General features: G+C 39.5%; 1 protein-coding gene and 1 non-coding gene across 2 annotated transcripts; both read left to right on the top strand.

Annotated features, from left to right (window-relative positions):
• The first annotated feature begins 2974 nt into the window (after positions 1-2974).
• Positions 2975-25606, top strand: JPT2 (Jupiter microtubule associated homolog 2). The gene is made up of 5 exons (XM_072417678.1): positions 2975-3133; positions 18962-19110; positions 21016-21158; positions 21703-21751; positions 22512-25606. Exons 1-5 carry the CDS (start codon positions 3078-3080, stop codon positions 22718-22720), a joined length of 606 nt encoding a protein of 201 aa, XP_072273779.1. The 5' UTR covers positions 2975-3077; the 3' UTR covers positions 22721-25606.
• LOC140336146 (small nucleolar RNA SNORA3/SNORA45 family) lies at positions 15603-15734 on the top strand. The gene has a single exon (XR_011921811.1). It is a non-coding gene; the product is annotated as a small nucleolar RNA SNORA3/SNORA45 family (small nucleolar RNA).
• Positions 25607-27180: the final 1574 nt, after the last annotated feature.

Here is a 27180-nt window from a genome sequence, read left to right as displayed (position 1 = left end):
GGGAATGAGGGCAGAATGAACAGGGTGTTGTGGGTCAGGCTTTATTAAGAATGTGCTCAATGGGGCTTGTGAATAATGAAATACAACATTGAGTGAATATAATGAAGGGTGACCCTTCAAATCAGGAATCAGTTTCAGAAGCATTTTTATGGTCCATGCAACATTTCATGCAATCTAAGAGTTCATAAATTTTCAATAATAAATTATATTCCTTGTAATTGTGTGCAGAGAATTCCATGATTATCTAAAGCATAGCAGTGTCACTAAACACAATCAGTCAGGACAACAAACATAGACAATCACACAGTGTGATAGGAATACAGAGATCTCTTGCACAAATATTACTATTATTATTATTATTATTATTATTATTAATAATAATAATATACAGGATTCATATAGTGCCAACATATTACGCAGCGCTGTACATTAAATAGGAATGCAAATGAAAGACTAATACAGACAGTGGCACAGGAGGAGAGGACCCTGCCCCTAAGAGCTTACAATCTAGTAGGTGGGGGAATTAGAACACAAAAGGATGGGAGATATGTAGTGGTGGGAAGTAGTGAGGGTTTTAGGAGGCAAAAGAAGACGGGTAGGCAAGTTTGAAAAGATAGGCTTTGAGTGCTCTGTTAAATGAGCAGAAAGTAAAAGAGCTGAAAAGGACGAGGAAAACCTTTCCAGAGAGTTGGGGCAGCTCTAGAGAAGTCTTGTATCCTTGCGTGTGATGAGGTTATGAGTGAGGAAGTCATTAGTAGGTCATTGGAGGAGCGGAGAGAGCATCTAGAGAGGATTTTTTACCAGGACAGAAAGGTAAGTAGGACAAGAACTGTGGAGGGATTTGAAGGCAAAGCACAGGAGCTTGAATTTGATTCTAAGGTGAAGTTGACAATATAAAAAAGTGTGGGGAAAATGTACAGAAATCTTACAGCATGTACTTTTCAAATTAATTTGCATCTTATAGAAAACTATGCAACACTTCCACTGCTGAGCAATACTGGAATAGGCATATTTGTTACTTAAAATCAAAGGTCTGAAAAAAATGTACAAGTGTTTAGAACAGTGTGGTGTTGTGTAAGAAAACATCTGATATTATTATAGATTCCTGTCAGGGAGGAGCAGTGATTCTCAACCAGGATTCCTCCATAGGTTGCTGGGGGTTCCTTGAGCAATGAGCAGTTTGTGACTTTAGATTCAGTATAAATGACACCAATGATCTTTTTGGCTATCCATACATCGGACATCCTTTCCAATGGCCATCAATGTAACACACTTTCTTCCCACTGATCATCACACCAAAGTACAGTGAGAGGTGGATATAATAATTATAGAAGGGGGTCCCTGACTTTATATTGTGCCGGAAGTGCAAAAGGTAAAATAATTGGTACAGGACTTTTAAAGCATAAAAAAACTTACATATTTTTAAAAACAAGAATTTTATTTTACATTACAATAGGTATTAAAAAACAAATTAAAAGATCTTCAAATTTAATGGTAACATAATCTCAATCATCGCTCGACAAAGTCCAAGGAGCTTAGTTGAGATCGTTTTTACCAATGCTTCTCAAAAAGCTACAATCCCCTCAATACTGACAGCTCACAGGCATCCAGTAAGTCCAGGTACAGGTCCTCTTCATCTCTTTTCTTTCTGAGCTGAAAAACTTTTGCAATCCATTGGAAATCGCTCTCCTTGGGAAGGTTATGCAGCCATGGTGTTGCTCATTGCATGTATTTATTACCATTCTGTGTAAGGGGGCTTTATGCCGTCACCCCCACCCAGGATACTAATATCTCCCATTTCCTGAAGAAGCCGATTTAAATCTGCAAAACGTGTGGAAACTTGGAATACTCAAGCAATGTATCTATGAGCGAGATCACTATTGAATTGTGAATATTAATGAATGTGTTTTGATATTTTATTGATATTTAATAAATCAAGTTGTTTATTATTGTTTATTAAAAAAAATACTCCCCTAGCCGCTCTCTTTGCTCCTCCAATGACCTACAACTGACTTCCTCACTCATAACCTCATCACATGCACGGCTCCAAGATTATTTTAGAGCTGCTCCAACTCTCTGGAATGGTCTTCCTCGTCCTATTCGGCTTGCTCCTACTTTCTGCTCATTTAACAGAGCACTCAAAACCCATTTTTTCAAACTTGCCTACCCATCTTCTTCTGTCTTTTTAAACTGTTACTACTTCCCACCACTACATATCGCCCCTAATATTGTGTGATACCCCAACCTCCTAGATTGTAAGCTCTTCTGGGCAGGGTCCTCTCCTCCTCCTGTCTGTATTTGTCTGTCATTTGCAACCCCTATTTAATGTACAGTGCTGTGTAATATGTTGGCACTATATAAATCCTGTTTATTAATAATAATAATATTTTATATTATGTGCAAAATTATTTGCAATATTGGTAATGTAGGCCACGATTTGGTTACTCACCTTTATACAAATTTGTATATGAAAGCGATATTGTGGTGTGGACAGCTAACCAGATGATGTAATTTCTTTTTTGGTAATTTGATTGATTATTAATTATTAATGATTAGGAAGAAATCATGTAACTGGTAACCCCCCCCCCCAATGTGTTTGTAGCAGTGTAGCTCTCCCAATGTGAGTCACCCCTAGCAGCCCCCTGGCTCCCCATGACCCTGCTGCCCTGCATGTTTCTGATTTCCTCCTCCATATGGAATGTAACACTAAAGAACTTTCATCCGCACTTCTGCATTACGTCATTCATCAGGGGCAGGTACTTCATAGCCAATCAGTGCACGCCATTTCTACAAAGGGCCGAGACATCTACTTAGTACCCCGCCCATCATCCAATCAGAAAAGGCCAAATGTGTTGATTGACGTTGTGTAGACGTAAGACAGCTGACCAGTCAGCGACAAGGCAGTGAGAGGCGGTGGGTTCTTCGAGGACTCGCTTATGATTGGTGGAGAATGGTGACGGACAGTCAAGGAGACAAATCTTCTGGCAGCCCGCGCTGACCGGGGCTTTTCCTTGTAGTGAGCATTCGGTTGCGGCTGTCTTGGCGTGTGGACGTATTGTAGGGAGTTCTGCACCAATATGACTTCCACACACACCTTCCAGGGCCTGGAGTCCGAAAGCAAGCCTAGCTCCAGGTCAGTCATGGGCCTAGGGGTTCCAGGGGAAGTGGGTGAGGCTGGGTGGACCTCTGTCTGGTTTGGGTGTAGTACAGTGCAGCCAGGGCCTGCTGGGACTTGAGGTTCACCAGCACATTGATGTCCCATGCCTGCTGTCTAGTGGCTGACTCTGTGGATATTTGTCATCTGGGGATGCTGAAAGTGGATTGCAAGCTCTTGTGTCCAGGGTTGGACCAGCTTTGCTGAGATTTCTTTTGCTATCGGTGACAACAAGTCAATTAATGTGAAGAATGGGGTCACTGGAACAGGAAGGTGCATGCACAGCAAACCCCTCTACCATGTGTCTCAGAAATCATTCCTTCTGACTCCTAGCACTGAAACAGGAAGTCATAACAAATCTCTATAATGGTGACAGGATAGAGAGGGATCTGTAAATCAGGAAGAGATTTGGCTCAGATATTGCTGTGACTATATTGCCTTGAAGATCAAATGTATTGAACAATTATATTTATAAATATATATCTGCCTGAAAATCATTATAAGATAGTGACTGCAATTAAATGATTTTATTATTTGCAGGATAGAGCAGCTCATGCACTGGCTTGCAGAGTACAGCTCGGCATGTGCTGCTATCCAGGAGTTGCTATGTCATTTATCATTGTGACATTTTATATATTTTGAGATTTTTTTTCCTGATCTATTTAGGAATCTGTGATTTGCACAAAGGTGTCCCCCTCCTCCTCCAGCCATTTTCCAGACTATTGTCCTTTATATAGGAGGTGCGGCTGACTCCAGCAGGCTTTGTTCTGCCCTAGGTGTGTGATGAGGCTCAGATCCTGGGCTCTGATTTCNTGTTCTCTATCCTCACATGTGTCCCAGCCATTTCTGTCATTTTTATACAGGGCTCATCATTTCATTGTTTTATCAGGACTGCAAGACCACGCCTAAGCCGTGCATCCATTCTGATGATCTGGGCTGAATTACAAAGCTAATCCTAATATTCATAATGCTACTGTGCAGTTTAACCGTTTAGCTGCACAATAACGTCAATTGCAAGGGATATAAATCAATGTGCTGCAAGGAAAGCGATTTCCAACAAGTGGTTAGATTGCTTCATTGCCTCCCATGGCAATCCCTGCCAAAAGAAAATTGTAGCATGCAGTCGTTAATGAAATTGGATGTCATTCTGATCAGGTCACAGCGTAGAAGTGTAAAACCATCCATTGTAGTCTAGAATTCTTCCCCCAGATCCTCATGTTTGCAGCAAAGTCTGAACATGTGCTGTGTTCTGCAAATGAAATCTTGCCCAAGGCCAGCACTCAGCTGAGAGATGTCAGATAGGAGAATGGGGGACATAGGAAGCCCTTTATTTTCTATATAATGGAGGGGGGGGGGCTGCATACAAAGGAAGGCCAATTATTTTCTATATAACGTGTGTGGGGGGGAGGGGGGTGGGGGCTGCATACATAGAAAGCCCATTATTTTCTATATAATGGGTGGGGGGCTGCAAACATAGGTAGCCCATTATTTTCTATATAATGCCCCCCCCCATTATTTTTAATATAAAGGGGGGGGGTGAGCTGCATACATAGGAAGCCTATTCTTTTCTATATAAACAGCGGGGGGGGGGGCTGCAAACATGGGAAGCCCATTATTTTCTATATAATGCCCCCCCCCCCTCCCCCCTCCCCCCCCCCCCTCCATTTTCTATATAATGGTGCATACAAAGGAAGCCCATTTTTTTATATAATGAGGGGGGGGGGGGCTTCAGACATAGGAAGAACATTATTTTCTATATAATGGGAGGGGGGCTGCATACAAAGGAAGCCCATCATTTAATATATGTCCCATATATAATAATGTAACAGTGATTTGCAATTGCTGAGCTCCGCAATTTTTCAGAGGTTTTACCCCGGCTGACAAACAAAATGATCACAGCCAACTGATATTCATGCTCTGCAATAGTAATCAGCCTGTCTATTTATATATGACTTGGCTTTTTATAGTGATGTCTAGGCACAGGAGACTTTAGCATTTCATTTTCTAACTATAATTATGTCTCCAAGCTGACAGACATTCTAGAACGTCTAAGTACCAAACTCATGGAGGAGCCAGTCAGATTGTATATAGCTGGTGGTAGATGGTCACACTTGTAAATAATTGTTTGGCTGTGTCAGAAATGTCCAATTGTACTTATAGGTGGTTGCACCCATATTCATTCTTTTACATTTGTACTTTTCATTCCACATTCACTTTTCCTGGCCATAGAAGAAATCTTTTAGCAGCTACTATAAAAAGAGAACCGGTCACAGTGTAAATCTGTTAAAATCTGAGTTTGAACCATTGAATTTTAACAGTAGTGTTTACTTCTATAATTCTTTCCTGCCTAATGGTAACCTACATACTTCAGGTGATTCTTGTCCGAGATGAATGGTCCCTGACTTGCACAGCAGCCTTCGGTGGATTTATAGGGGAGCAATGTAGGGTAGTGTACAGCTCTCGTTCATTGATCTGCTGCTGGAAAATATTATGAAAGATCATTTCCAGTGACAATTATATGAAGTTTTTACAAGGCTGAGCTTTGACCTGACAACAAAGGCAAAGAAAATTTGGTGATGAAAGAAAACAAAAGGATTTGTTAATTGACCGTGTTACCCTTTCCCGACAGACGGGCTGAAATCTATGATCATGTAGGAAACAGGTCAGCCATAGGGAGCCTAAAAGCAATTACCATCTAACAGGAGGAGAATACAAGTGAATAACCGCACACACCCTCACATTTCTGAGAGCTAAGCCTGCAGAACTGAAGCAGAAATTTAGGTGTTCATCCCTGACAGGTTCTACTTCAAAAGCTATAAAAAAAATTCTATGTATAGGAATGAGAAATAATAGTTTAAAAAACAATTAAAATCAAATAAAATCATCCTGCAATGGACTGTGTTGTATTATATACTATGCTTGTTCTTGCTAGGTCAGTGGTAATCTAAAACTTTGTTTTCCTTGTTTCTGATTACCTGGGTCCCTGTGCAGTACTTGCAGATTATGGCTGGTGGAAGGGGCTGCTGAGTTGTGGTACTTGGCTTCTTATTAAGGGGTTGTGGTGACACCTCTGTGATGAAATCTAATAAAAAATGCTGAAATCCAATTAGTGAAAATGGTGGACCAGGGATGGGTCGGGCTGGCAAGCAAAGGGCTCTTTGATTCTACACATACTTTTGGAAATAATTTTGACTGTATCTGACTTGTTGCAGCTTTTAATGGTCATTGTGAGAAGCTCAGTGTGCAGTGAATTTAGATTAAGAAATTTCTGTGCAAAACGGAAGCGATGCCCGGAGTTCAGCTTCAATGGCAATCTGTAGTGTAAACTAAGCCAAACATATAACTTAGTTGTGGTGGATTTGTCTGTCTTATTTTAAGATCTGTAAAGGTGCGTACACACTTCCAATTTTTATCGTACAGAACGAACGATCGATTGGGCAAAAATCGTTCGTAAAAAAAGTAACCAACGACGCCGACGAACGAGGAAAGTCATTGGAAACGAACGACCGGACCGGCGGATCGGATTGGACGACGATCGTTGAACATCGTTCGTGTGTACGATCGTTCGTTGATCGTCCATGGGCTGAGCATGCGTAATGAACGAACGTTCGTTCACTTTCCTGTCGTGCACATAGTTCCTCTATCGCTCAAACGATCGTATCTATTGTGTGTACAATATCTACGAACGATCGTGTCGTTATCTCTATGTGCAGGATCGGTGCTATACGATCGTTCGTAGATAACGTGCAGGATCGTTCGTCGTTCGTTTTCCAACGATAATAATTGGAAGTGTGTACGTAGGTTTAGCTGAAAGTTTCTTCCAAGGCTTGAAGTCCCTCATGAGTGTAACAATTGTCACTCATTACCACCAGGATGAGTAGGATCAGTCTTCTAATGACATTTCATCAGCTTGGCTGAATGTCATTTAACATAAGCTTTTATTGTGTTGGTGATTGATGGTTAAATAGCAACTGATGAAGAAAACTGCTGGCAGATCTGCAGATGTATCAAACGTTACAACTGGAGGACAGTATAGATCTTTATTTCTGATGATTTCAAGTTAAATGAGCACCATGATGTTATAAACCATCCTTTCATTAAAGAGATTGCACAGCTAGTTAGGAAAAGTGGTAATCCAATATTTTCCCCTGAATTTTTCTTAAGCTGGGTGGGAGGAAACGGAATTGTGACCCGACATTTCAGTAACCACTCAAGAACAGCCAGGTGGTCACTGAAAAGTGCTGGGTGGTACACCCAGCTAAAAGGGGCTGGGGAGAACACTGTAATTCATGGGAACCAAAGCCATTGGTTGCAGAAAATGTACCCAGTTATGATCTGTTTTCATGTAGAAGTGTGTACCAAATGTAACTCCTATGTAACTCCCGTCACTACTTCCCACCATTCCATATCCCCCCTCCTATTGTGTGAGACTTCTCCCACCTCCTAGATTGTAAGCTCTTCATTCCGGGTCCTCTCCTTCTCTTGTGTCAGTCTGTATCTATCTTTCATTTGCAACTCCTATATAATGTACAGTGCTGCGTATTATGTTGGCCCTAAATAAATCCTGTTTATTAATAATAACTGTAAATATTTATAGTGTCCCAATACTCCAAGGTGTAGTACAGCTTTTCTTAACTTGTATCATTGGTGTCACCAAAACTGTAGCAACCCTTGGAGGAACCCTGGTATAGTATTGTAGCAGTGTATCAGTGATCTTCATGGCTGTTGGACATTTTCCTTTGGGCTGTGTAGTCAACAATGGACTCTTTACTAAGACCGCCCCAAGCTTGGTAATACATCAAGCTGTCAGCTTTGTTTGCATTGGGGAAGTAGAGACACTAGTCTTCAGTAACAATGTTTACATAGCGTCTTGTGTCTATATTGCCCTCCTACACATTGCCAGCATGGAAGCTGCACTTAGGGCCTTGTTAACCTGTCTAGTTTTCAAGTGTTTTCTGTAAATCCAAGATGGAATCTAAAGAGGCGTTATCCAGCGGTTTAATAAAATGGAAAAGTCCTTCAGAGTTGGCCATGGACAGCAGATCAAAGTAGAAAGAACACTTTAGTATTTAATGTTTGCTTCCAGATGGCAAAACCAAAATTAAAAATACAGTTGGTTGGGTTGGATTTTTTGGGATGCTTGTTCTGGAGCATTGCACATTGTTGCTTTGCTTTGTAACCTGTATGTGTGCAGTGAATTCAAAGGAGGAATTAGAATTCAGAATTAGGAAGTGTGATATATACTCTGCCGGTCTTTAGTTGGGCACGGCTTCCAGAGATCAGTTCTTTGAGCTAGCTGTATTACGTTGGATGTTTTCTCTTGCTCCATGTCCTTCGTGGAAACACGGCAGTGTAAATACACCTTTGTTCTGTGTGGCAAAACCTAGTTGGTCTGCAAGTATATATTTCTTAGGATTTATCAGGCTTATTCAACAAGTCAGTCTGAGCACAAAAGGCTTTATGTTTAAGGTGTGTACCGAAGGAATAAGTCTGTGTCTCCCCTACAGATTTGTCTTCCATGGAGGGGGAAAAATTGTAGAAAGGTTAAAAAAATAAATAAAATAAAGTATACATGGGTGAGCTTGGTAAAAAAAAAATGACCTGTTATTTTTTTCAACTTCACTTCTCCAAAGTTATGTAAACACATGTTGTTGTTATGTTGTGTTTTTATATTTTTCATTGTATTTGTATTTTTGATATCTGAAGTCCTATACTAAAAATTATATTGAAAAAAAATGATAAATTGTAGTTTTAGCTATATGTGAACCCATTCACTAAAATAGCACATAGAATTTACCATACTAATAACTTTCTATGTTGTTAAACTTATTCAGTATCATTTTATTAAGGATTAATCCTGTCACAAAGACCTTTGTTTTATTCAAGTTTGGCCATGAATTCAAGGTGGTCATCTACCTTCTCTTCAAATGGACTGGGCAAAGAAGCTAGCTGTGTTCACTTCCCTATTGTCCCCCATTCACATATACATGTCCCCTTATGCAAGATGACTATTTGGGTTGAGGTGGCTCTCAGTTGCCTGTACCCATGTTATGTCTTTGCCGGCACCCTATCAAGGTGTCCTGTAGCCAGGAGGATTTGGGACTCTCTCAGACCTGGCTGGCTATTTCCAGCCGAACCGTAAACTGCACCAGGGGCATCCACATATGCCCTCGGGTGTGACTAAGGTGCAAATTCTAAGCAGTGACCTTACCACCAAAGGCAATATGTCACTTTTTGGAACTGCACTGCAATCTGCTGCTGCAAAATGGTTCCATCCTCTTCCATTCACTTGAATAGGAAAAGTTGAACCCGTTATTGAGCCCGTCACCGAAAACTGTCTGAACTAGCCCTTAGGTGCCATGAAAACGAAAATATAAGTAGGTCAGGATACATTTTTAATAATCTGGAATTTAATTTTTGTAATATGCTTTTCCAAATACTATAGTCAAGTTACTAACGGCCTGTCGGAGGATCTCATAATCCAATGTCTCTCATATATTAGTGAACTGATTACACATGAATTTAGTTTAGGGAAGTTAGGTTAAAATGTAATTTATGATAAGTTCCCTCTCACCCAGCAATACTTCATTATACCTTGAGAATTCCCAATAGGAGCCCCTGGCTGGTAGCACTGGGGGACCTCTGTGGTTTTCTCCTGGCAGATGAAATGTTCTTTCAGGTCACTCGTGTATTTTTGGTGTTATGGGTAATTACAGTAATGCTGTCAGCAGCTTGTAAATGGAGCTTATGTCTGCTTGGGTAGCTGCCTCGCTCCTGACAGAACAATGACTGGGAAGTGCTCCCGTGTTGTGTTTAATGGTTTTCATGCTATGGGAGATGCCAGCATCAGGCAGCGCCGCTCTGCAGGGGACAATTGGGTGTGATCAGCAATTAGCTGGAGTCAGGGTGCTGTTCTCTACAACTTCATGACCTGGACTACAGCAGCTTGCTTAGAAGAAGAGTAAACCATTTACGTTATGTATTTTATAATGCAAAGGCATTTTAGTTACATAGAATCCCCCCCTTCTATTGTGTGTTACTTCTTTCACCTCCTAAATTGTAAGCTCTTCGGGGCAGGGTCCTCTCCTCCCTCGGTGTCACTGTCTTTATTCCCTGTGAGTAAAAGGAACCCTAGTACATGGTGGGATAGCGAGCGCTGTCAGAAGTGACACATTCTAATAATTCTATGGAACCTGGAGAGGGAAGTATGATACCTCTTCTAATACAAGCAACTAATTTGGGGAATTTTTGGTGTAATTGGCCAGCTGCAGCCAAGGTTTTTTTTCTTTAGATAGTAGAGTACAGGGGTCAGGATCGATGTCAATTTTGATTCCTTAGTTCCCATTGGTGAGATTAAACCTTTTTCCTGTCTTGGTGACAGATTGGATGTTAACGGAAAATCTATTTTACAGTGGGGAGAGTAATAGGAACATGTCATTGTTACCTTTTACCTTGCACCCCACATTTCTTTATTTCCTGTCATGGTGTCATAGGGAAAATATATTTCACCAAAAACATCTGGATTATACATTTTCTGGTTTCTGTATATTACTGCCTGTAAAGAGAACCATTCTATTTAACTTATTGGTGACGAATGTTCATCCACCAGATTGCTGTTGTCATTGGTGAGCTAGTGATTTGAATATTGTACGGCTGGATTTCCTGTTCTATTTAATTGATGTATGGTAACCATCACTGCTGATGATCCCATGCCTTTATTTTAATAAATGAACTTAATTCTTCAAAAATTGTCTCTAAATGGGAATAACTCTTCATGGCTTTTCTGCACTGGTTTCCTCTTGTAGTGCCGGAAGCAATAAAATATTAATTGTATTTAATGTTTTGAGTTCCTCTGCTTTGTATCTGTGCAGTGTTATATAAATCTGCCTCCTTTAGTGATTAATGTACATGGGAGTGTGTACAGTGGCTGTGATATAGAAAGTAAATGGGAAGTTTGTAAAGTAGTAGAACTGGATGCAGACAGCAAGACGCAGATCTGTTTTTATTATCTCGTCTGGAAGCAAACCAAAATATAACCTGCTAAGCTATCCGCACAGAGACTGGACTTTGTCCAGGCTACTGCTGTCTGCAAATATCACCATATTCTTCGACTGCTGCTGCATTGTAAAATTATGTTTCCCATAATGTACAAAATTCTCTTTATTCTATTTAGCTGTTGACACAAATATTAGGATTTGTGAATTTAAATACCAGCCAAAGGCATTTAAGTGTCCACCCATATTTCTTGCCTTGTATGCATCCCATTTACTGACCCAGAGGTGTCCGTAGGCACTCCAATATGTTGGGCCTGACTTATAAAACCCTGAGAAGAAAGGCTATCATGGGAGAACCTTGGTGATCCAACAAACCTGGAATTAATCTGGTCTAGGATTGAAAACATTTGCCAAGTAATGGCAAATGTTTTATAAGGAATGCATTCCAGATTTGCTGCATCGCCCAAGTTCTTCCTTTATACTCCACCCACCTTAGTCTTGGGAAACTTTAATAAACCAGACACATTGTGCACTTTTTTAAAACATAGCTTGACAGGAGAAACATAGGAATGCTTCCAATATTGGGAACCAAGGGCATTTCCTGCTTGGCTCCCTGTTACAAAGGAACAAAAAAAGCAGATGTGTTTTTGGGAAATTATTAGGATATTTGTTTCTGCTTTGAATCTCAAACTTTACATGGAATATTTCAAGATTACCCAGCAATGGATCTCACAGGCAGATGCTGAGTAACTTTTATTTGTATCTTTATGCCTATGCCATCATCCATTAGACAATTGTTGGCTTGATTGGGCTATTGGCTCCTATACTTGCCCCTGGGGAAAGGAACAATTATTTTGGAAGGTTAGTAAACTGGCCACAATCACTATTGTTCCTCCTCTTAACATGGTGCTGTCAGTATTTCCTAATGTTTATTTCCTGCTCCTCTCTTTAGCAGCACAAGTGATAATTGGCAAGCCGAACTGTATTGTTTGTGTGTTGCGTGGCTGAGAGCAATGCCTAAGGACAGTGGGGCTGTGCAGGCAACACCATCCCCCTGCCTATGGTTTGGTTCTTTTAATACTAGCCATGAAAATGTCTGTTCCCTTTTTTTTTTCTCCCAAGAATTGCTATATTATGCTTAGATCAGGGGTGTCAAAAATTTTTTTGTTTTGCGCCCCTAAAGGAATCCTAAATATAAACTGTAGCTGGCCCATAACTGCATTGAAATAGCGCTACTACTACAATTCCCAGCATCACTCGCGTCTTTAGACCAGCGGGCTTGGCCTATGTGTGGCCCCACATTGGACTGTTTTGAAGACGCAACTAATGTTAGTAGCGGCGCTATTTTAATGAAGAGGGAGTTTCAGTGGCTTGCCACTCATAAGATTTAGCCCCGCATTGGCCATATCTGGCATTTCTAGCACTCCCTTTCAGCTGTACTTTTCCTTGCTAACCCAAGGCATTGACTTGAATGGTTGGATTGTCAGAAGAATATTGCTATTATTATTGCTAGCCTGCGCAAAAAGGTTACCATTGGAAATTTAACTCAGATGGCTACAAATAGAGAAAGAGGCATAAGATTTTTTTTCTATATAAAATAAAAATGTATGCCTCTTTCTTTAGTATAAGCTTGTTCCAGATTGAATGTCAAGCATAACCTCTTTGTTTCCATATGAAAAGGATTTATATCCAATGTGAAGGAAAAATGCCCGCGACTTTGTCAAGTTTTTTAAAAAAATTTTTTATTTTTTATTAGATGCAATTAAAACTAAAGCTAAAATTCAGTGGTGGGGAATCTGGATAATCCAACCCATATGTTACATATTGTTGCTGGAAGATAGAGACTTTCAAATTAATTTGGGCTTTTAAAAGTAATTTGTGATTGCAGATTGAAACAGAATTGATTTACTTTGTTAGAAAAGAAATAATAAAGTGGCCTGTGTTGAGGGTATGGTAACTTTAAAGTGTTAGTTACAGTGAAAATTGTTGTCTACGTCAATTTCTGTTCTCATAAAGCCACTTCCTCCTTGGCTAAAAGCAGTCTTCATGCTGAAGAAAGCTTGGACACAGACCAGGAGATATTTCCTCTTTCGCATTCATTCCCCTAGAGGACAGATCCACTTTACTATCATTTGCTGCACACATTTATTTCTGTCCTGCAATGCACACACACAGTTCTTATGGGTTGTGTCAGATTTCTCAGCCTGTTATCAGTACATAAGTCTATTGTTTGATCCACACCTAGTTCTGTCACTTCACACAATATTATCCATGTAAAAAGGTTATTAACTTAGTCTTGTCTCGTTTTTTGGAGCTACAGACAGGGAGGACCCCTTCTGTTCATACTATTTTGTTGGTCATGCCAATATTAAGTTACCACGTCAGAGGTTAAATGAAACCAGAAGTGCTTTTACCGCCTGCATACCCCATCTTTGTTTATTGAAGTGATTCTGAGCTCTTTCTTAAAAGTTGGCTTTTAAATAAACCCTTTGTATAGAGCTTGCTGGTAAAATCCAATTTTAGGTTAGATTTAAGTTGAAATAGTTGACCGATTGGGCACTTCAGCATTTTCTATGGGTTTAAAGAAAAAAAAGTACTAATCCAGGAAATACAGTGCTTCACCTGGATTACCCCGCTCCTTGAGCTCTGATGATGTAAGGTTAGATTATCCATTCTAAACATAAACCTTTCACTAGTTTCTAACCCAGAATTTTAATGTAGACCGACTGAAGCAGAACGATGTCCTGAACTGATTTGTTTGTTTGGACTTTGAAAATTGAAACTTGCACAGGAATCTTTATGGGCTGTAGTGTTGTATGAGGTCAGCAGGGCATTTGGGAAGTGTAAGTATAAACACCATGGGGAGCATTCTAACAAGTGAACCCAATATTGTCTGTAGGTCAGAACAAGTTTTTTTTTTTAAGACCTAGATAGTCTTATCTCTCTTGCTTGGTATGCTTCCTATCTGTCTGACCGCTCCTTTCAAGTTTCTTTCAATGGTAAGTCCTCCTCACCCACTCTCCTCCCTGTTGGTGTTCCCCAAGGGTCAGTCTTTGGACCGGTTCTCTTTTATCTGTACACCTCCTCTCTCGGTAGTCTCATATCCTCCTTTGGCTTACAGTACCATCTGTATGCTGATGACACTCAAATTTATCTGTCCACCCCTGACCTGTCTCCCTTAGTCCTGGATAAGGTCTCATGCTGCCTGTCAGCCATCTCATCATGGATGTCTGACCAATTCCTGAAACTCAATCTGGATAAACCAGAACTCATCTTCCCCCCTTCAATTTCCAAATATCCCCTGACATATTTCTTACTGTTAATATCACTGTTATTCTTCCCTCCCCTAAGGCACGTTGTTTTGGCATCATCTTTGATTCTGCTTTCTTTACCCCCCATATTCAGAACATTTCCAGGTCCTGTCACTTTCACCTACACAACATCTTTTAAATCCACCCCTACCTGTCCCCAGAGACCACCAAACTCCTCGTTCATGATCTTATCTCTCATCTGGACTACTGTAACATCCTTCTCGCTGGTATTCCACTAACCCGACTCTCTCCTCTACAATCTATTATGAATGCTGCAGCCAGACTCATCCATCTTTCCCACCGCTTCTCCTGTGCTGCAGTTCTCTTCATTGGTTTTCATTTCACCTTCAATTCAAATTCAGGCCCCTGTGCCTTGACTTCAAATCCCTCCACAGTTATTGTCCCACTTACTTTTCTGACTTGGTAAAAAATTATTCACCTAGCCGCTCTCTTCGCTCCTCCATTGACCTCTTCTCTTCACTCCTCTTGGCTCCTTTATTAACTACTCACTACTTACTTCCTCACTCATAACCTCAACACACACACACACGGCTACAAGACTTTTCTAGAGCTGCCCTAAACTTACTGTATTGGTCTTCCTCGTCCTATTCGACTTGCTCCTACTTTCTGCCCATTTTAAAAGATCACTCAAAACCCATTTTTTTTCAAACTTGCCTATCCATCTTCTGTCTTTTGAAACCATCACTACTTCCCACCACTACAAATCTCCCCTCCTATTGTGTGTTACTTCCCCCACCTCCTATATTGTGAGCTCTTTGGGGCCGGGTCCTCTCCTTCTGTGTCTCTGTCTGTCATTTGAAACCCCTATTTAATGTATAGCGCTGCGTAATATGTTGGCGCTATATAAATCCTGTTTAATATTTACAATAATAAAAGGAATGTTGATGAATATGAGGTAATCTTTTATACAAGTAAAGGCAGCAGTGCAGATATTCAGCTATAAGATTGTAGGAAGAGAAGTGCCCAGTCACCGTCACATACCTGAAAGTATGGATATATTTTTTAGGAGGAATTTTGGACCAAGGGTGCATTTTGTAGGGTAAAGGTATCATTTCTAAATTATTCAGATCACTTAGGAATTCTTCACTTTTAAATATAATTCAACTGTAAACTCCAAACTCTCTCGAGGCTAGAGTCACTTCATCGCCCTCCTAGTGGCCTTGGTGTGCTAGAGTTCTCGAAAAGCATTTGCTGATCTTTATTTACTGGTTGGTGCTTCTTGTAGCTCAACTAATCACAGATGCAGCAACATATGATAATATAGAATGTGATGGGTTTATCTAAGGTCTGAGGAATGCAGAGTGAGCTGATCATTGCCATTTGTTTTTAATAGAAAAAAATAAACTCTAGACTTTTTTTTTTTTTGTAAAAACAGTACTTTTTTGATTGTAAAACTTATTGGTTCAGTAATGACACTTAATGTGCACAATGCTAAATCCTTTTGTTGTGCTGTACTATAGACCTCAATATAGTGGTATGCAGGGTACAACAATATTTCCTTAACATAGGGTTGTTTGTTCCTTCTTATATTGGCACCCTGATAAATTTCTTTAAGAATATGCTACTTACTAGATTTGGTAACGAATTTCAGCGTTTGTCGCATTAGGGCAGCAGGGTGGCTCAGAGGTTAGCACTCTGGCCTTTGCAGCACTAGTACTCCGGTTTCCTCCCACGTTCCAAAAACATGCAGTTAGGTTAATTGGCTTCCCCCAAAATTGACTTTACATTGTATTAATGGCATATGACTATGGTGGGGACATTAGATTGTCAGCACCTCTGTGGGACAGCTGGTGACATGGCTAGGTCAGCGCTATACAAATACTGAATAATAATAATTGTAGGTGAAGCACTGTTAGTGGTGGCTCTCATCTCTTCCCTTCCTTGTGTAATCTCTGACATTGTAACATTGTGTCCTGGTGGAGCAGTACATTTCTGTGGCCCAAGGTATTACATTGTGTTTATTTTTACCTTCTGACTGGACCCACACTGGCTTTTCCAAATATACTATGGACAATGTGGCAGCTTTGTGGCAAATAATCTGTAGCATGCATATAATAGAAAGTGACTTCAGCTATATATATCTTGTTTATTGATCAGAAGCTAAATATCTGACAGTGACTACTTAACCCCAGCATTCCATCCAGTTTATTACCCTAAAGCAAACATGTCACAGCTGCCATATAACAATAAAAAGACCACCCAGTAGTTTGCTTAACATGATTAGACATAAAATGATTTGAATGAAGGGATTGGATTCCTTTGTGTGTGCATTCTGATCTCTGCAGTCACCTCCTGGTCAACTCCTCTTGGAGATGTCGGCTTGGTAGGATTTCTTCTTATGCCTAAAAGACAGTCAGCAGCCAGGACATCTAATTAGTTCCTGCTCCTTTCTCCATACACCAATATTAATATTTTTTAATATTATTATACAGTATTTATATAGCGGACAATGTTCAACCAAGAAATTTTAAGCTGGGTGGAATGAAATTGTAGGTGAGTGGCAGCCCCTGTATCGTGACCCAACTTATCAGTAACCACCCAAAAACAACCAAGTTACTTGAAAATTGCCAGGTGGTGCGCCCAGCTAAAACACATTAAGCAGCGCTTTACAAAGTCTATAGTCATGTCGCCAACTGTCCCTCACATGTGCTCACAATCTAATGACATGCATGTTCTGCTCATCCCTACATGCTGCTTGTTTATGCTTATCCAACCATCATTGTATGTCTGCAGGTAACTAAAAAGCCTAAAACATCCTTTCTCAACCTTTTTAACATGGGGTAAACCTTCAAATAATTTTCAGGTCTTCAGGGAATCCCTAATATAATTACTATATTCACAGCTCACATTATATTAGATTGTTGGCCAGTGGGAAGAATGCCTCATACATAGCCAAAAAGATCATTGGTATCCCTTACTGTGCTACAAAACCCCTATCAACCTCTGGAGGAACCCCGGTTGGTAAACACTGACTTATAATATCTATAGTTTGCTAAATACTGAAAACGATGGGTTAGGAAAAACATTTGGCATATTGTAGAGTAAATTTGAAATCTTTCAGCACCCATTACTTATAAACTCAAGTCTATTCCTTCCTATAAAGTTTGATCATCAATTATTGGGATAATACAGGCAGGTAGACTTGTCCTGTAACTATTTTCAACAACAATGCAGAGTGTGCTGATCAGTGTGGATTATGTGCTTTGTCATTGGATATAAAATCCATCAATAGATTCTGCAGTGCAAGTTTTCTTAACTTGTTAAAAAAATTTTTTTTAAAGTTTACCGGTTATTTCCTTTTTTTGGGGGGCTACTTCGTCCCTGGTATATGTTGCCTCCTCTACCTAATTCATAACTTTTTATCTTTTTATCATGAACAGAATCTCAAATACAAAATTATTCTAAAGTCTTTTCATTGTACAAAGTTGAAGCCTGCAGAGATATTGTCATTGTTTGCTTGTCAAGCATTTAGAGTTGGACAATCTGTCTGTAATTGTAAAATGGCTGCAATATCTTAGTTGAAAGCTATCAATGTCTTAGGAGTAACAAGCTGAAACCATTTATTGCTGTGCATGAAGGTTTTATATCTCAGCCCTTCCCCACACACTCTGATTTGGCAGAGATCCCCTGCTGCCCTATAATTTTATTATCTCAAAGTACTTTTAGATTGTTACGTGACTGCCAACTCATCCCGGTGCAGTCATACTGAACGTCAGCTCAGGGGTCAGAGCCCTCAGTTCAGCCCAGATACCTCTGTGTCATATGGGGTTTATCAGAACTGTATATTTAGAGCTTTACAGTTCCGTACTGGGTGCTTGTATGGAAACAGTTTATCCTATCTAACGCAAAAAACACCCTTTATAGTTCTTTTCTTTGTTTTATAAAAACGAATGATGTGTTTTGTTCAGTACAGCAGAGGAAATATCAAGAGACCAGCAATTTGTGCCAGTACACTACCGGTTGAGCGGTGTAAAATGTATGTGGTTTACCCATCAAATCATTCGTCTGATAAATATTTTCTTTGCTTCACTCATTTTTACTTCTTTTAGAACTGTGGTGGCTAAAATATTTTTATCCTCTAACACTCTGCAGGGTGTTTCGGATGCCTGGCTCCCCTCTGCTTGCTATAGTTTTGTCCCCCTGCTTCTACACAAATACTGTGTCCTCTTGTAATATGGTGATGGTTGGAACCCGAGCATGCAGGCATCACAGAACCAACCACAGTGTGCAGAGGAAGTCCAGGCATTTTTATGGAACCGCAGGACACAGAGGAATCCAGGATTCCTCTATTACTCCCAGAAGAGTCAAATGCTGTAGCAAGCTTTGCAGCAAACCAATGATCTACAACACGGGCCTTGGTGGAGGAAAGGATTTAAAAGGAAAAAAACAGCAGAAGTTCCCTCTTTAATCATATGCACCTGTGTATATTTGTGTGCCTTAGTTATACAAAGTGGTTTATATTTGTGTTTCTGTATTTCCAGAGTCTTAAAGCCGCCAGGAGGTGGATCAAGCTGCATTTTTGGTGGTTCTGAAGAAGTCTCTGTTTCAAGCCGACAACACAAGATGGCCTCCAATATCTTTGGGTCAGCCGCAGAGGCTGAAAACGTACCAAAGAGGTCCAACCCTCCAGGTTTGTATTTATTTGGTGAAGAGTTGGACCCGTAATGTTGTAATGGACCAGTAGATGTACAGTTCTGCGTAGTATGTTGGTGCTATATAAATACGGTTTAATAATAAACCATTACCAGTTGCCCCCCCAAATAGAGCAGGGCAATGCAGTGTATTATATTGAGACAACAAGCAAGTTTTGGAGTGCTGCACCCTCCCCCAACTTGTATAAGGAGCACAGACATTCCTATTGTTACAACATTTAAAGCATACTTCCCTTTTTATCTTTGTGAATAGAAATGAATGATTGACACATGACGCGCCTGTGTCCTATTTCTCTATTCATAAACAAATTGGAGAACTGAGTGATTTCCATGACACCACATGCCATACTGAAATATTTGTAGAAAGGCATGACTCAACTAGTCTGGTTTGCAGGTTGAATGAGTCTGTAATGTGAGACCAGATTCTCTTATGCAAGGAACCTTGTCTGTCCAATGACCAATAAATGCAAAAGGCCAGTGTCGCATACTAAAATATGATGAAAAAAAATATATATATGTGTGTATATATATATTCATATATTCTCCCATAACTGTATATACGGTTTGCAGAATTTACAAGATTCAAAATACACTGCCCCACAGACTAAAATTCTTCCTTAAGAATATCTAAACCTATTCATTTGAATGGTATGTTAGCATTTCCTGCAATCCAGGAAGGAGGTTACCATGGTACACATCCAAGCAATATCCATAACGGATAACAGTATGTCTGTGCAGACAGGATGCAGCTTTCCTGTACATACATCTGGATAGAAGCCAGGAATAAGTCTCTTGGAGTGGAGGAGTCGCTCTTAGCGATCACTTGCTGATACCAGACATCTCCAGGAAGAGCTCCAGTACCAGCTCAGCACAAACTGCAGCTCTCTCATCCTTAACTCAGCGGAAACCTTCTGCTGGGTGATTCCAATGCTTTGTCCTGCCTACTTACCAACCATCATGCAACTGTTTCCGGGAGTTGGCTTTACATTTTTATCTATTGCATGTTTAATCAAATAAAAATCTGACATTTCTATTGTACGGGGACAAACATGCAACAAATTTACTGCTGCCAGTTGGTTGTGTCATAGGTAAACCAGCTCGGGCACCCACACACCCAAATATACACATACATACATTTTTTTTTTTTTTGCAATTACACATTTACTACACATTTCAGTACAAAAGCTCTGCGCTGCTCAATTGCTTATGTGCACTGGTGGATCTATAGGGGAAGACTCCATTGAGCTCTGTGTATAGGCCATAACCATTCTATTCAAATCCATATTCCCAAGATTCATAGTCGGTGGCTTGTGAGCCAACACATTATTTTCATTCATTTTTAAATGTTTATTGCAGCCTTTCAGCCACTGGTCAGATTCACATTTGTGATTTAAAAAAAAAAGGAAATTATTATCTTTGTTTTCTCTGGGTTGTAAAGTTTCATGCAGAAGTTTTCACCATGAGGGTTCTCACACTGGGATCTTCTTTGCACATTGTACATATGTGCTGGGTGTAACGCAAACAAGACTCCAGGAAATGGCCAGATGTGCAAGTATCATGGGAGCTGTTACATGCTATCTGTATTACAGGATCCGCATCGCAGTGTCCAGAATGTGCAGGTTCTTGTTCACACACTGGGTGTTGTGTTTTTCCTGTATTCTATAATGAATACCCAAAAGCCTTGCAAACATTACAGGGCAGATGGCATAATCCTGGTTACTAGAGCAGTAACTTTTCATGTGACTTCTAGGTCTGCTGGCTGTCATCTAGTAGTGTTGGCTCTAGTTAACCACTACATTGCCTGGTTGTTTGCAGAATTATTTTTCCTGGTTAAGTAAGGAGTAATTCTCCTGGGTAATCTGTTGTGTTTGCTTCCCCAATAGGTGGTAAGACAAGTGGTATATTTCAGGATCAACAACCTGCCCAGGTAGTATCAAAGCAGAACCCACCAGGAGGAAAAACCAGCGATATCTTTGGTGAAGGACAACTACCAACAAGCCCAAAGGCACATCCAAATAAACCAAAGGTAACCAAGTTTTTAAAATTTCCCATGCATGTACTTGTTTATGGTGCCTATTACCCAAATTTTATTCACAACCTAGCAGAAGATCTGCTTTAACCATTATCATGCACCATTTCTGGCAGCACATACTGCTCTTTGCTCCAGTGCTGCTTCAGTCCTAGTGCTAACAAAGGGAGATACCTGGTACATTGGTGCATGTGTTACACTCCATGTGACAGTGCCAGATTACACAGGAGTCCATGGGCATGTGCAAGATAGTCATGTAAATGTAAGGGTATGTTGAGGTCGGCAATAAAGGCACCATGTTGCTTAGACTTGCATGAACACAAAGCACAGTTTCTCTTAAATGTACATTTGCGTTATTCAAATAATTGCAAATTTCTTATATTAACTCCTATTTACATAGTCCTTTGATGCTGTTTATTGCTTCTCTTCTGAGATCCTATATACAGTTAAAGCGTTGTATTGCTACATGCATCATGTACTATATTCTATATACAGTTATTCTAGTTAAACCTCTGTAAATGAACCATTTTGTCTTTTACAGGATAACATCTCTTTAAAACAAGCAGAAATTCCAGTCAATACCAAACCAGGTCAGTACAGCCCAACCTCACAAACAATATACATAAATGTATTTTAGTTTTAACTATTTATTACCCTTATTTGTTAGCTGTGATACAAGAATCCTGGAGACAAAGGATTCCTGTATGTTTGCAATCTGTTTGACAAGGTTGGTGTACAATGGGTGAAGATCCCTAACCCAGATGAAGATAGGGTGAACATCCTGATGAGTTTGCTTGTGCACACTGCATTTCTAGCTTGTGCACACTGCATTGCTAGCATGTCTGCAGTCTCATATCCTCTCCTGTAGCATTTCTGCACCCGCTGAACTGCAGCAGCACCACCAGAGTCTAACAATCTCTAGTAGCATGTTCAGTCTTTGTCTTCTGTAGTGTTACATGCAGGCCCATTCTGGAGTCCCCTTTATCAATAGGTTGACCATCACTACAGTGTGTTGGGTGGTAGTGATTGAAACCTTTTGAGACCCTTTGAGGGGGAAGGAACTGTGAATAATGTACTTAATAAAACATCATATAAATCCCTTTTTAAACAACCTGTGAGATGTTTTTGACAATATGTTAAGGTGCTAATAAAAAAAAAAAAAAAAAAACACTGAATAGGAAAGTGGTTGTGTTGCTTATAGCAACCAGTTTTGAAGTTCCCCCTGTAGTTCCAGTGAGAAAATAGTAGTAAATATATATTTTAGATAAGGATAGTATATATATTTCTGGGTTTGCTTTTCATTCTTTAATCTTTAAGCATTAAGCACATTTGGTGATCCATGTCTTCCAGTGAAAGCTGAACAGCCACCCCCTCCGCCTCCAGCACCCACACCAGAGCCAACACCGGAAGTGAAGACACCAGTGGTGAAGGAGGAGAAGCAGCCTGTGATGCCAGAAATGGACCTTTCCAAACACGAACCTCACCTAGGACCCCGGCCACGTTCCCACAACAGAGTCCTGAACCCGCCAGGGGGCAAATCCAGTATTACCTTCTATTAACAATGGAAGTGTAACAGAGTTAGCAGGGAGGCCCTATGCATGTCAATCATAATGTAACATTCGTAGATCAGGGGAGCGCTAAAAATCTAATAATGGTCTGCAAATGACAAGTTTATTCCTACTTGGTACCAAATGGATAAAAAGTCCATATTGCGCATAGCGATCATAACCACAACTGCTTGCTGTATCGCAGAAGAATCATTTGATATCTGTGGTAGCAGGAGAAATTCCTAAATGACCACAGTTTTATTGGTAAAAGTTGCCTTTTTAAAATGAAGTGTCTTATTTACACAGCAAATGTCCTATGGGTTTCTTGCTTCCCAAATAGTTTGTTTCATGTATTTTATCCAAGAAGAAGCCATTTTGGAAACTGACCCACCACCAATAAGCCTGCCTTCACAAGAGACCAGTTCATCATTCGGTCATCATACTTTTCTGTATCCATTTTTAGCAATTATATAGTTGTGTGCTCTATTTATGTTTCTTATTTCAGACTGCTACTTTGTGAATCTTCATAAATGTCAATTTCTGACTAGGTGTCTGTACTGCTGTGATTGGGTCAGTGCACATAAATGGCTTCTACACACAGACCTTGTTTACTTCTTCCGGATTTTGTGCTTGGATTACAGTTAAACATGGGGAACTGTAAAAACCTGTCCCTGCTGACTCTGTTCTTGGTTTTATGCTTTTTAAAAAATGTCAAGCCAAAAACTTTTTTTTAAGAGTGGGGAAGGATTATAGCTATCCGGGGTTCTGTTACAGAGATCTCCCCTCATTTCCTAATGAAGCCTCTAATAGCGAAAGAATCTAATAGGGGTTCTAACCTTCACCTATTTTATCCAAAATGAAGAAGAAAAGCTTTGGTTATAGACATACATTGAGCCTTTTTAATATCAGGTTGTCTTGACAGGATCTTTAGCAAGAAATACTTAAATGCTGGCCATCCATGTTTAGAAAGCAGGCATTGGTGTGAAAGGGATAATTAATATAAGGTTCCTTGCTCTCCGCATATGGCTTTAAAATCAAAATGAATAAAATTACCAGGGTAGCTAAGCCTAGCAAATGAGCTTTATGTCCCTGTATTGCATCTAGAGAGGTGTTGTAATTCTAAATATTTGAACCCTAAGAAAATGGTTAAACGTGCATGGGCAGTCTCTCCTTATATGTATATTGTACTTCTGAACGGCTGACATTGTAAAGCAAGATTTCGGATACAGGAATGAGTTGATACATGCTGTATATTAAACATTATCAGCTTGCAGCTTGACTGGTTTGTACTGTAATGTTGACACGTGTTATAGGATGCCAGTCATAAGGTGCCACTTTTGATAGAAATTTGAACTGAAACCAGTGCCACTTTATACCGTAGATGTTACATGACAGAGATTGTGTAGAAACCCTTAAAAAATTTATATTTTCATTTTTTTTCCCCACCACAACACAGCCCAGTAAGACATTCGACTTTGTGATCAAACCAAACCCAAAACTATTTAAACTATGGCCTCCAATTTAAAAAAAAAAATAAAATGAAAATAAAATAATAATGTGCACCATTAAATTCTTAGTACATTGCATTAGGTTATCTTTGTTACTATGCAAAGTCCCATTAATACTTGTTTATCCTGTTTGCCTAATTCAGCTTCCTGTGATGTATCGCAGTGTCTAGTCAATCCATTAATGCACAAAGCTTATAGCAACCAACAACCTTTAATATTTTACAACTAGCTTAAAATAAACTCAAGAAGTTGTTTGTTTTTAGAAAACTTGTAACATGAAGGCCAGGGAACTTCCTCTATAAATATCTAATCTTTGGAAAAGGGTATAATTTATTTTTCTTATAATAGTTTGGCATATAACATACAAACCACAATAGGTAATAATTATAGGACCAGCAAATCTAAAATGTAGAGTTACTATTATAACTAATTAGGATTCCCATAAACCTATTGAAGCTCACATAAGCTATAGCGCAATGATTTTATTATAAGGAAGATATAAATAGAATTGGCTGTACTTTCCATTTACTTAAAGGTTTGGGATTCAGAGAATGGCAGAGGAACCACACACATGAAAAAGTTTATAGACAGGAAGTGGGTTATTTGTATTCACCATTAGAACTCCTCCTCTAGTTTTATTTGGCAATAAGCTTCTAAAAATATTTTACATTGGTCAGTGTAGATGTACTGATCTTTTCATGACTCTGTACCCTTCTCATATGATATTTTGCATTTGGCTCTTTTGTTGGTAAGAAGCTGGAGCTGGGCTGACCGGGACTATTGGGGCGCCGTTCACGCTTTTCCATTTGGTAAGCTGTTCCCATGAACATAAACTGCTACGATGCACCCAGGAGCTGCAAACCGTATCAGAGAGCTTGTGAATTCAATAATGGTCAGAGGCTGTAATGGGCCATATTGGGTAAACTTAATGTAGCAATACAGGAGCCCAATATTTTAAGCAGGTAATCATTTTGTAGAGTACAAATGTCTATAATGATGAAAGGTATTGAATTGCAATGTGCCTAAGCCTGAGAAGAATTGCTTAAATGGCATTGTAATTGGAATGTGATGTAGCAGTTTACATCAGATGTAATTCAGTTGCATACATACATTTTTCTCATTGTCCATAGCAGCTTAATGACTGCTGGAAAGCTGAGTTCCCAGTTATGTGATCCTTTGTCGTCACCTACTGGTAGTATTGGACAACTCTTTATTTGAGGCCTTAGACTTGCTGGGCATGTAAAGTATTTTATTTTCTGTATACTGAATGTACAGGTCCTGCTATTGTGATTTGCAGCAGGCTTCATCTCTTTTGCATTTATCAACCCGATGTCATTTATACGGTTACCATATTGCACCTCTTAATAAACAATGTATTTTGTTAATTTAATGCCTGTGTGAATTTTCTTAAGACTCCAGAAACAATTTAATTTGAGCAGCTTTAAATTGAAAAATCCCTTTGAAAATCAAAGAAAGAACCAAATACTTCCTCTTTGAGGGGTTAGGAATTTGGTGAGACTGGGCCGCCAATGCAGGGCATAGCAATACAATGTTCTCCCCAGGATCTTTTAGTTGCTTTGGGTGCGTACTGAAAAAGTTGGGTTATAATACAGGACATTTTTGAAACATCCATTTTGTAATGGTGATAAATCAAAGGATTTTCTTGCTGTCTCTGGAACAGGAAGTAAAATGAAATCTAAAAAAAAAACAAAAATTACGCAAAAGAAAGGATTCTATCCCCCATTCTAGGATACATTTTCAGCCTATAGATTGCAAACATACCAACTGTGACAAAGTAGACACTTTAAGGGCTGGACCTTCCCTAATCTACACTCAGCTACTCTACTCAATGTTAGTCATTGTTCTAATGTTGGAGTGTTTGTATTAAACATTATCTAATAACTGTGTGTTTGTATACTGTTTTGGCCGTCTTTCTACATCTTGCTCTTGTGTACATATATCGGTTGGTGTATGATGAGTAGTTCACGTATATTAGTTTATAACCTGTGACCAGGTTACACATGATTTCTGAGCACTTTACTGAAAAATCAAACCTGTGGTTGTACCTAATAATTTTTATGTCCTCTGTTATTAGTTAAGAAGAATAAAAAGTGACCAGGAATCCAATGACCCTGACAGTTTCAAATCCTGCTGACTTCCAGTTAAAGCAGTGTGATGAACCTTCCCCAAAACTGTGCTGAGAGGTGACATAGCAGGGAGAAGTCAGCACAGACTCAGATTCTTTAATCTGCATTAAATTAATATTTGGTACAGTACCTTGTTATTTAGGAAATGTTGACCTTAAGGTTATAAGTGTAACCTGGAGAGGGGAAGGACTGCCTTGAAGCATAGAGACCTTAATCTATCTGATTAGGTAGCCCAGGTTGGTCAGATGTTCCTGGTCTGACAATTTTTCAGCAGCAGGCAGGTGAATATTTTGAGGTAATAAAAATATATCTACAAGGTGGGGTGATGGTGACATAAATCCTGTATTAAACATCCCTGATTCCCTAGAAAACTACAGTTTAGAGAGGAAAAGTACTCAATTTAGAAATTAAAGTTGAGTCCAAATATGGTGATCTTGGGATTGTGTAGTTTTACCAGAAATAGTAAGACATTTGAGTGTAATGATTGCAATTAGTTTATTGAACACATGACAAACTAACAATAAAATCTCTGAAAACATCAAGTGACAAACACAACACACATTTTGCACATAATGCTTCATCAGGGGTTAGAACGACTAAGGTTACCAGAGCATGTATCAGTTGTGACAATCTTAGGTGTAATAGTAAAAAGATACTTCAATGGGGTATCCTTTTCCTGTTAAATTTTTTTTATCATGACAAACAACACAACCCTAAGATCCCCACTTTTAGACTCCAAAATTACATACAGTATATCTACAGACAAACATATTATAGAACAGTTTTCTTCTTTTAAACATGGGGGAACCCCTTTGAT

This window comes from Pyxicephalus adspersus, chromosome 7, assembly GCF_032062135.1.
Source record: "Pyxicephalus adspersus chromosome 7, UCB_Pads_2.0, whole genome shotgun sequence".
Classification (NCBI taxonomy): Eukaryota; Metazoa; Chordata; class Amphibia; order Anura; family Pyxicephalidae; genus Pyxicephalus; species Pyxicephalus adspersus.
The sequence above is the reverse complement of the archived record's forward strand: the minus strand, read 5'-3'. Positions and strand labels throughout refer to the sequence as shown.

Excerpts from the sequence above, each read along its gene's own strand:
- JPT2 (XM_072417678.1), top strand. The coding sequence starts at position 3,078 with ATGACTTCCACACACACCTTCCAGGGCCTGGAGTCCGAAAGCAAGCCT. Across the intron at positions 3,134-18,961 it reads GAAAGCAAGCCTAGCTCCAG|AGTCTTAAAGCCGCCAGGAG; the intron begins GTCAGTCATGGG and ends CTGTATTTCCAG. Across the intron at positions 21,752-22,511 it reads TCCAGTCAATACCAAACCAG|TGAAAGCTGAACAGCCACCC; the intron begins GTCAGTACAGCC and ends CATGTCTTCCAG.